Source organism: Taudactylus pleione, unplaced genomic scaffold, assembly GCF_031769625.1.
Source record: "Taudactylus pleione unplaced genomic scaffold, aTauple2 ptg003505l, whole genome shotgun sequence".
Lineage (NCBI taxonomy): Eukaryota > Metazoa > Chordata > Amphibia > Anura > Myobatrachidae > Taudactylus > Taudactylus pleione.
The window spans coordinates 1075377-1086696 of NW_028287850.1; the positions used below are offsets into that span (position 1 = coordinate 1075377).

The following is an 11320-nucleotide window of genomic DNA, read 5'->3' on the forward strand; positions in this document are numbered from 1 at the left end:
TCGGATGTGTTGCAAGGGGAGTCTGTGATGCGGTCTCATAAAAGGCCGGTGGCGTCTCTGTCCGCTCCTTATGAGGATGACGAAGGGACGTCTGATGATGGGGAGATTCTAGATCCTTACGATCAGGAACCTCTCCATACTAAGGACGCTGATGCTAAGTCCAAAGTATATATTCCTGGACTTATTCGGGCGGTCCGCACAGCCTTGGTGATTGAGGACGAAGTTCCCCCAGCGGCTAAATCTAAGTATGCCTTTTTCAAAGATGTGAAGGGCGATGCCACAGTCTTTCCTCTTTCGGGTCAGTTGGTGGACCATTTAGAGGAGGCGTGGAAACAACCTGGCAAAAGATACCAGCCGCAGAGACGCCTGGCGGTGGCTTATCCGTTCGCGGATAATTATTTTGCGAAGTGGGAATCCCCTCCACAGGTGGATTCTCACGTGACCCGTCTTGTCCGTAGTGCCACATTGCCGATGCCATCCATGTCCTCCCTTAAGGATGCTACGGACCGCAAGGTAGAAATCTGCCTGAAGTCCGCTTATTCCCTTGCAGGGGGGGCAGCACGGCCGGCTATGGCCATTTGCTGGGTTGCCAGAGCGATGGAGCGCTGGGCGGATTCATTAGAGGCTTCTTTTGAATCCGACTGTCCGGCCGATCAGGCGGAGTTGATTGGCAATCTCCGTGATTCGGCCACCTACATCAACGAGGCGGCTCTAGACATTAGTTCTCTGGTGTCTAGAATTTCTTCAGCAGCGGTAGCTGCTCGTCGCACCTTGTGGCTGCGATCCTGGAAGGCGGACGCAGATTCCAAGAAAGGTCTGGAAGCGTTGCCGTTTACCGGAGAAGTTCTCTTCGGTCCGGATCTGGATAAGATTGTGGCCACGCTGGCGGCAGCCAAATCTGCCTGTCTCCCGTCGGCCGCTGCTCCTTCTGGTTCGGGACCATCGTCCTTTCGGTCATCTAGGGCCCAGGGCAGGCCCAAACCACAGTCGTTTCCTCGACAGGCTGGCCCTAAGAAATCGGTCAAGCCCCGGAAGCAGGCATGGAGTACCAGACGTCCGGCCCCCAAGCCAGATGGCAAGCCTGCGGCCTGACGGTCCGGGCCTCCCTTTGGGGGATCCCAGGGTGGGAGGCCGCCTGCTACAGTTCGCCCAGTGTTGGTCGACTACTACGACAGACACTTGGGTTCTGGAGGTGGTTTCCCACGGATACGCCCTCTCCTTCCGGCACAGACCCCCGGCTCGCTTCTTCACCACGGGTCTCCCATCAGACCGGAACAAGGCTACGGAGCTGCGGAAGGTATTGCACACTATGCTCCAGGCTGGAGTTATAGTGGCGGTTCCATTCTCCCAGAGGGGCCAGGGTTTCTATTCAAATCTATTTTTGGTACAGAAACCCAATGGGTCATATCGTCCGATTCTCAACCTCAAAGCACTCAACAAGTCTTTGCGGGTCCCGAAGTTTCGGATGGAGACCCTACGGTCCATCATTCTGGCGCTGGAACCTGGGGACTACTTGGTGTCATTGGACATACAGGACGCTTACCTGCATGTCCCTATTCTTTGGCGCCATCAACAGTTCCTCAGGTTTGCAATCAGCAGCGACCACTTCCAGTTTCGGGCGTTACCTTTTGGCCTGGCAACAGCACCACGTGTTTTCACCAAGGTGATGGCGGTCATGGCGGCTTCTCTGCGGCTGCAGGGAGTCCGCATGTTGCCGTATTTGGACGACCTGTTATTGGTGGCAGGATCTCCAGAGCTCCTGTTACGCCACTTGGACCTGACCATTGCACTGCTGCAACGGCACGGCTGGCTAATCAACTGGCAGAAGTCCACTCTAATCCCGTCTCGGAGGATTCTGCATCTTGGAGCCTTATTGGACTCGGGACAGCAAAGGATCTTCGTGACGGAGGACAAGATCTCTGCTTTACAGTCAAGGGTGCGCAGTTGTCTGCACAGCCGCCGGGTGTCCTTACACTCGGCGATGAGGTTACTGGGCTCCATGGTGTCGGTGTTCGACATGGTGGAATACGCCCAGTTTCACTCCAGACCTCTGCAGCACCTGATCCTGTCCAAGTGGAACGGGCTGACTCAGTCTCTGAAGTCCCAGACGATTGTGCTCACCCAGGAGGTTCGCCTGTCCCTTACGTGGTGGTTACAGACGACCCACCTCAACAAGGGACGTCCGTTCTGGGTTCCAAATTGGGTCCTGTTGACAACGGACGCCAGTCTTCGGGGCTGGGGAGCAGTTTCGGGTCCACACTTGTTCCAGGGCAGGTGGACGCCGACAGAAGCGGAGCTTCCAATAAATATCTTGGAACTCCGTGCGGTCTTCAATGCTCTCCAGCAGGCACAGCGGTTTCTCCAGGGTCGCCCGGTGCAGGTCCAGTCGGACAACGCTACCACCGTGGCCTACATAAACAGGCAAGGAGGAACTCGCAGTCGGGCGGCTCTCGTAGAGGTCTCTCGGATCCTGGTTTGGGCGGAGCGCAATCTTCCGGCCATATCAGCGGTTTTCATCCCGGGAGTGCTCAATTGGGAGGCGGACTTTCTAAGTCGCCAGGACGTTCATCCGGGGGAATGGTCCCTGCACCCGGACGTTTTTCAACTACTGGTGGACAGGTGGGGTCTTCCAGAAATCGACCTCATGGCGTCCCGGCACAACAACAAGTTGCCGGTGTACGGGTCTCGCACAAGAGACGAAGGGGCGTCTCTGGTGGATGCTCTGTCCGTCCGGTGGACGTTCCGGTTCGCATACCTGTTCCCTCCGGTCTCCCTTCTTCCACGGGTAATCCGGAAATTCAAACAGGAAGGAGGGACGCTCCTGTTGATAGCTCCCGCGTGGCCCAGACGGCACTGGTTCTCAGACCTTCAGGGTCTGTCCGTGGACATTCCTCTGCGGTTGCCGCTACGACCGGACCTTCTGTCTCAGGGTCCTTGCCTTCACCCGGACCTAACTCGGCTGTCTTTGACGGCGTGGCTGTTGAGACGGCCATGCTGAGGTCCCGGGGGTTTTCCAGCTCTGTGGTGCGTACCATGTTACGAGCTCGGAAACCGTCTTCCGCGAGGATATACCATCGCGTGTGGCATACGTTCTTCCAGTGGTGTCGACCGAGAGGTTATGCACCGCGGGAGTTTCGTCTGTCTCGGATTCTCGCCTTCCTGCAAGCGGGACTAGATCATGGGCTTCGCCTTGCTTCTTTGAAGGTACAGGTTTCGGCCCTATCTGTCTGGTTTCACCGTAGGATTGCTACAATCCCGGATGTGCGCACCTTTATGCAGGGTGTTCTCCGCATTCAGCCGCCCTTTGTTCCACCTGTGGCGCCTTGGGATTTGGCTGTGGTCCTGAGGGCTCTCCAAGGACCGCCGTTTGAACCACTGGGCTCAGTGGATCTTAAATGGCTAACAGCTAAGACTGTTTTCCTTCTGGCCATTGCTTCGGCCAGACGTGTTTCTGAGTTAGGGGCTCTTTCTTGTAGACCCCCTTTCTTGGTTTTTTATGGGAACAGGGCAGTGCTCCGCACTCGGCCCGAGTTTCTTCCCAAAGTTGTTTCCCAGTTTCATATTAACGAGGAAATAGTTGTTCCGGCCTTTAACTCACCGGGTCTTTCCGTGGGTGAGGCCTCTTTGGATGTTGTGCGGGCCTTAAGGACTTATGTTGACCGCACTTCTTCGTTTAGGAAGTCGGACGCTTTGTTTGTCCTCTATGGCTTCCGTAAAAAGGGTTGGCCTGCTTCAAAGCAAACTTTGGCAGCCTGGATCCGTATGGCTATTTCTGAAGCTTATCTTCATGAAGGCCTACCGGTCCCTCCTTCTCTGAAGGCTCATTCCACTAGGTCTGTGGGTCCTTCGTGGGCAGCTCGACGTGGTGCCTCGGCAGTTCAGATCTGCAAGGCTGCTACGTGGTCTTCTGGCCATACCTTCGTGAGGTATTACAGGTTTGACACCTTCGCCTCTCAGGATGCTTCCTTCGGGCGGCGGACTCTCCTTTCTGCACAGGAGCGTCCCCACCCTTAAAGGATACTGCTTTGGGACATCCCCAAGGTATCCTGTGGATACCCTATGGACCCTGAAGTAGAAAATATGAGATATGGTAAGAACTTACCCTTGTTATCTCTATTTCTACGAAGTCCATAGGGTTCCACAGGACTCCCGCCCTGTCGCACCTGTGCTGCAGATGGGCTTTGCTCTGGTCACCGGTTTTCCGTCTCCCTCTGGTGAGAATGTGATTCTTGTATGTGTCCAGATCTTTGTTCTCTCTCTTCCTTCTCCTCCTCCGGCCTATGGCTTGGTAACTAACTGAGGTGCCTTGGCTCGGGGGCGGGGTATAGGAGGGGGACCTAGTGCATCCTGGGAGGCTGAAAGCTTAACTCTTTGGTGCCCTGCGACTGACGTCACACCTATACCCCAAGGTATCCTGTGGAACCCTATGGACTTCGTAGAAATAGAGATAACAAGGGTAAGTTCTTACCATATCTCATATTATATTACGGGGTAGGGATGTGCCACTTATAGTGATTGGGGCCACCGTCATTTTAACAGGTTTTCCACCCGTGTGATTTTCATTGTGGGTTCCGTCCCGCGCACATGACAGTGATTGATGCGTTTGGCTGATTGATGCTATTGCTGTGTACTCTGCAGAACTGATAGCAATAAAGCTCTGTATCTCCTCTCAGTCACTTGGTCGGCATATTGGCCAGCAACGGAACACTGAGCCATGACGCCTCGCTGAAAGGAAGCCATTTTGTGCAGCTCTGTAACCAGCGCAGTATCCCTCTCCTGTTTCTTCAGAACACAACATCTCAGGAACCCCTCCCCCCGAGTGTCACCAAGGTAACGGCCTTCGGGCGATGGTTTGCACTTCTCAGTTAACTAATGCGAAATTGAAAAACGCATATATTGATTTATGACAGCAAAACAACATTAATACAATCCTCGTTTAGTAATTATGAGGGGCAACTCTTCCCCGTACTGTAAAATTGCAAACAAGAGGCGTGAAGTGCACAGAAGTTTAGATTTTTTTTTTTTAATGATTTGCAGTCTCCTAGGTAACATATTTGCTTTGCAATGTTTACTGGATCTAAACACACTGGCACTAATATCACTGCACAACTCCTCAGCGGTCGGCGCTGTTGGGTCTCTCAGCAGCTACATTTCTGTTTTGACTGCAAACTGCACAAGGTTACTTTTATTATTGCTGGCTATGGAGGAGAGGTGATATATGTCCTGCACGGTATGTAGTTAGGAAGCAGACGGTCGAAATGCCGACGGCCGGCTTCCCGACTGTCATATCCCGACAAGGGACTAGTGATAGGCCTCGAAATCCTGACGCCTATCATTATCTTTGCGTCGGGATCCCGAACGAAGGTAAGCCGGGCGGCGGGTGCGGACAGCCGCGCAGGGGGTGGAGGGTTAGGTTACGGGCTCCTGGGGAGGACTTAGGGTTGGCACCCCCCGGGAGGGTTAGGGTCAGGCTAGGGGAAGGAGGGGGTTAGAGTTAGGCACCCATAAAGGAGGGTTAGGGGGGGAAGAGGATTAGGGGTCGTAGAAATACTTACCCTGTCGGGATCTTCTAGTGCTGGTCTTCCGGCGTCGGGATTTGAACCGTCGGACTTAGGTCCGGCAGTAACTCATACTGATTCCGTCCTGCACCCATTTCATGCTATTCTTCTAATATCTATCTAATTACTTGTTCATTTTCTCTCTCTATTTGTTCAGTTTCCATTTGTTTGCATATTACATCAGACAGGTCATTATATTATTTTCAAAGGCACCACAAAACCGTACACTAATCTCCATGAGTTAAAGTGATCTTAAACGACCTAGATAGCGAGAAAGATCTTAGCCTGCATAATGCATCGTACCTCTTCTGTTTTTATCTGTAGACATTTTCCTTATTCATTACCTTTTAATTCTATTTTATACTCCCCATGGCGAAGCGCCCGATGTACCATTGGAGATACGTTTCCCCAGAGTTGGCGTCCTCGCTCTGGGACAGTGATCTGATTGTGCTGCATTATTTTTCAGGCAGAGCAGAACTCTAATCAGTTGAAGGCTCAGGCTGCAATGATTGCGGCTGTAGCTTGTGCCACAGTCCCTAAGATCACGCTGGTCGTTGGTGGCTGCCACGGAGGAGAGAGCTTCGCCATGGTATGAATCTCTACGGTATTGTATGGCTGGAAGAACAATGTCTCTAGGAACTAATGACGTCACTGGGACTCATTGTAAGGACACCGAGGCTGAGTAGTAAATAGAGATTTTTATGAACTCTGTGATATTGACTTTTCCCATCAGGATGCAGCTATGAGGGTCTCCATGGTATAGCTTTGTCCTTAGTGGTTGTATGTAAAAAGGGTAATCTATACATAGTATACAATAAAGTCCATGGTAGGCGTCTGTCTGTCTGTTCGGGCTAATCTCGAGACCACTGGACGGATTTTGATGCAGTTGTCACTATTCTATAGATCAGTGGTTCTCAAACTCGGTCCTCAGGACCCCACACAGGTCACGTTTTGCAGGTCACCCAGCAGCTGCACAGATGTATTCATTACTGTCATATTCATTTGACACATTTTAAAAGATCCACAGGTAGAGCTGATTATTTCCCTTGTGATTCTGTGAGGAGACCTAAACATGCACTGTTTGGGGTCCTGAGGACTGAGGCCCTGATTCAGAGCCGGACACTCTGACAGAACGCTCGCTCTGAATCAGGGCCGGGTTATTTTTATTTTTTTTTGAACGGCCTCCTGGCCGCTCGCATAGCTGTGGGTGACCACCCACAGCTCTAGCGAGCGGCCAGGAAGATGGTCGCGACCATCGGGCTTGCGACGAGACCCTTGTGGTAGGGTCTCGTTGCCGCAAGCCCCAGAGAGATTTCGGCTCTAGCAGAGCCGCAATCTCTCCCACTGACATCACTCGCGCCCCCAAACGGAGGCGTTCACATGGGAACTCCTCCGTTTGGCAGTCACTCAACATAGACAGCTCGCCCCCTTTGTTGCGAGACCCGGAGCGACGGAGTGCCCGTCGCTATCCGGCTCTCGTGCATGCGCACGACGGAGCCGGCTCCGTCGTGCGCATGTGCACTGGCCCACCATCGACCCGGTTGCGAGCGCACAGCGCTCGCGTCTAAATCAGACCCTGAGTTTGAGAACCTATGCTATAGAGCATGTGTGGAGGAAGGATTAGGTGTATGACAATAGGGAGCCGGGCAGTGACTGTTTTAGTGAAGCAAGTCAATAAAAAAAACAGACATCCGAGCACTTTCTTGCCTTACGCTGCCTAAACCGTTACAGATATATCACAACAATGGACTTTATTTTATACCATGTAGAGAATGATTCGTATTATTCGGTTTCTCCAGAAAAATTGATGTAAGCCCTGATTACTGACACAAAATTAAAGTTTCTCTCTTTTTTTTTTACCGTTCCTATTTAATTTATGTGAAAAACGATTCTTTAATTTCAAACGAGTCCAGTTCCCGGTAAGACCCTGCTTTGGCATGACAATAAATAACGCACAGGGACAGACACCTAATGTGTCGCTAGTGTAGCATAAGAAACTTATAGTGAATCTGAGTTTTGGTTATTTGAAGCCACATCAGTGATTCATTCACAAAATGTATCACATATAGATTTAACTTGTGATGAAAGAAACCCAAATCCACTTTTTCCTGCCACGTTTCTCTGCGAAGAGTAAAAACACAAAATGGAAATATCATTAGACAGTTGTGGCCTATATTTATAATTCACCTGGTATTATTTTCGTGGTTTCTGGTTCTTATATTGGCGATTGTTATGTACTATGCGCTAAACAGATTTATGAATATATGTTAAGGTCTGTGTGTTTCAAAAATTTTAGTGCGGGAGGTCATTTGAGCCAAACTTTTTGTTCCTTTGGCCGAATGCGAGAACAGGTCTAGTGGACGTGGATAAATTGTCATGGCATGGTCAAACGGGAGACGATTGGGCCGATGAGAGCGAATACAGGACTCTTATAAACAGGTATGAAAATTACTACACATATATATATATAATTATATACCAGTATTTTGGGCCCCTCATTTGTCGGGTCGCTAACTGATTTGGCCGTCATATAGCCCCATCTCTCAATGTTTCCTCAAACCTTAAACCCCTCTGTGACTCCCCAGCTCTATGTCCCCCACCTGTGTCTCTCCAGCCTCATGCCCCCACCCTGTGTTTTACACCAGCCTCAATCCCCCCACCCCCTCAGAGTGTATCTCCAGCCTCATGCTATAGTATTTACCATTTTTCCATAAAAACCCAAAGTGATGTAAAGAAAAAAAAAAAAATGCTATAAGATCCCATGTAAGATGGGACAGAGAGAGTCATTTTAAAAAGTATTTTGTTTTACCTGCACACTTGAAACTTAAATTGAACTTGTCAGAAAGTCACCGTATTACAGCTAATAATTCAAGGCCCCTGAGCTTGAACAATTGGCATGAATTTTGGACCAACTCGCATAATTTGAGCATCTCCAGTCATTAGGAAGCAGATGGGGGAGACCCTGAACATCCAGATTGTGTATGTGTGCACATATATGTGTTAATTGGATAATCGAATGGCGCCCTCTAGGGTATTATATTAGTAAAGACAATGGTGGCTAATTGTGCACACATATGTAGGTGGATATGTATCCGAGCTGATTTATGTCTCTATTTATGAATAATCTATTTTAGGACCACAATAAATGTTGAGAGAATGGTTCATAAGGATTTCTGTGTTACGCTGCCTGAATAAGGGACTTCGGGGGGGGGGTGTATTGTTTATGGTACACATCCATCTTAGTAACAAGTTATATGCCACAATGTATCATACATACGGGGACGGTAACTGTGTGTTTCTTAGACTGAAAGAGGAAAGTTCAGCTTTCTACTCGTCAGCCAGACTCTGGGATGATGGAGTGATTCTACCGCAAGACACCAGACACGTGAGTAACCAGCTCGGTGACCGATCTACATAGAGACCGACACCTGCACATGTTACAGGCGGCCATTTTATGGGATGGATCAACATTCATGAGAATACAGCTTATCATGTGATGTCAGGTCACTGGCTCCTAGTGTATATACTGGGGGTATTCTGAGTGATGTCACTGGCTACTAGTGTATATATGTGTATGAGATGTCACTGGCTCCTAGTGTATATATGTGTATGAGATGTCACTGGCTCTTAGTGTATATATGTGTATGAGATGTCACTGGCTCTTAGTGTATATATGTGTATGAGATGTCACTGGCTCTTAGTGTATATATGTGTATGAGATGTCACTGGCTCTTAGTGTATATATTGGGTGTATTATGAGTGATGTCACTGCCTCTTTGGGTGTATTCTGAGTGATGTCACTGGCTCTTAGTGTATATATTGGGTGTATTCTGAGTGATGTCACTGGCTCCTACTGTATATATTTGTATGAGATGTCACTGGCTCTTAGTGTATATATTGGTGGTATTCTGAGTGATGTCACTGGCTCTTAGTGTATATATTGGGTGTATTCTAAGAGCCAGTGACCACTCAGTATACCACCAATATATACACTAAGAGCCAGTGACATCACTCAGTATACCACCAATATAATATGTGCAGGCTCGGTTCTACTCGGTTCCGTTCGTTTTTTTTTTACCGAATCTTATTGGCTATCCAAAACTCGTGACAGCTGAAACCCAATAAGATTCGGGAAAAAAACCCGAACGAACGGAACCGAGCCTGCACATCCAATATATACACTAAGAGCCAGTGACATCACTCAGTATACCACCAATATATATACACTAAGAGCCAGTGACATCACTCAGAATACACCCAATCAATACACTAAGAGCCAGTGACATCACTCAGAATACCCCCAATCAATACACTAAGAGCCAGTGACATCACTCAGAATACACCCAAAGAGCCAGTGACATCACTCAGAATACCCCCAGTCAATACACTAAGAGCCAGTGACATCACTCAGAATACCCCCAATATATACACTGAGTGATGTCACTGGCTCTTAGTGTTTTGATTGGTGGTATTCTGAGTGATGTCACTGGTTCCTAGTGTGTGGATAGGCTGTATTCTCCCGCATAGTTGTTTAGCACAGCAGATGGCTGTCTCCACTGTATAGTGGGAAAAAGTGTAACCACATTAATCTGCAGCAGAATAACCAGTTAGAAGTTAACTAATGTAATTGTATTATGCATATAATAGCTGTACGGAATGAATTACCAAAAGGCTATGTACTGCATTTATTTGTTTATGTTCCAGTTATTGATAAAAATATGTCATTTATGCTTTTTTTTGTGTCAGGTACTCGGCAAGTGCTTGAGAATTATCAGCCAACAGAAGTATGAACGACCATCGCACCCCACTGCTATGACGCTGAGGATGTAACAAGTAAACCGAAACACAGGATATTTAATATATATTATAATAAGCTACTCGTCTTTCTCAGGAAGCTTAATATGAGGCTACTAATGCAACCAGCTGGAGATCCGTGTATATATTATAGAAGAGTATCTTTTGTACATACAGTATGTGCCTTTTTCCACACAAGGAGCTAAAACACGGCCGCCACGTGGATGAGAGGGTTCTGTAGTCTTAACAAAAAATACATATCAAAGGCCATCATTGTAATGTAAAGTATTTTAAATAAATTAACATAAAAAACTTTGGTTATGAGCACTTCTATCTGAATTATGATAATTTAATATTGTCGGAATAGCCTGTAGTTTTGTAAAGTCTGTATAACATCCCATTGAAGAAGTGTAGAATTGTTTTATTATTTATTGTACTCCATGACTTACAGATCTCTTGTAATTTATAGTTATAACTACAAGTAGATCACAAATGTTTTTAGAGTCCTTTCCACTAAACGTAGTCACTTAGTTGCGCCCGTGGTAACGTTTGGTCATCTAACACCACTAAACGTAGTCACTTGGTTGCACCCCTGGTAACGTTTGGTCATCTAACACCACTAAACGTAGTCACTTAGTTGCGCCCGTGGTAACGTTTGGTCATCTAATACCACTAAACGTAGTCACTTAGTTGCGCCCGTGGTAACGTTTGGTCATCTAATATCACTTGAATCTTTTCCCCCCTACTTTGTAAGAACTTGGGTCACATTGTCTAGTTATTTTAAGAAGTATATGACATATGTTGTAGAGGTAGAAAACCCATAGCTGGCACAGAACCACAAGTCCCAGCAGTCCTAGTAGGCCGCGATGGCGTTTGTATTCCCACAACAGCTAGTGATTCGCAGGTCACGTGGGCTTGGTGCCCCTTGTATGGTCCCCGCAGAGATTTGATGATAACTAAATAGAGAT

The 11320-nt window shown here is 48.2% G+C and overlaps 1 protein-coding gene across 1 annotated transcript in view; it reads left to right on the top strand.

Annotated features, from left to right (window-relative positions):
- LOC148430683 (methylcrotonoyl-CoA carboxylase beta chain, mitochondrial-like) overlaps nucleotides 1-10652 on the top strand; it is a 41417-nt gene extending 30765 nt beyond the window's left edge. The window contains exons 8-12 of the mRNA XM_088466559.1: nucleotides 4674-4830; nucleotides 6025-6147; nucleotides 7855-7997; nucleotides 8862-8943; nucleotides 10305-10652. Of these exons, the coding sequence (XP_088322685.1) occupies nucleotides 4674-4830; nucleotides 6025-6147; nucleotides 7855-7997; nucleotides 8862-8943; nucleotides 10305-10388 (589 nt within the window). The 3' untranslated portion in view covers nucleotides 10389-10652. The remainder of the gene's footprint in view (nucleotides 1-4673; nucleotides 4831-6024; nucleotides 6148-7854; nucleotides 7998-8861; nucleotides 8944-10304) is intronic.
- The last annotated feature ends 668 nt before the right edge of the window (nucleotides 10653-11320 follow it).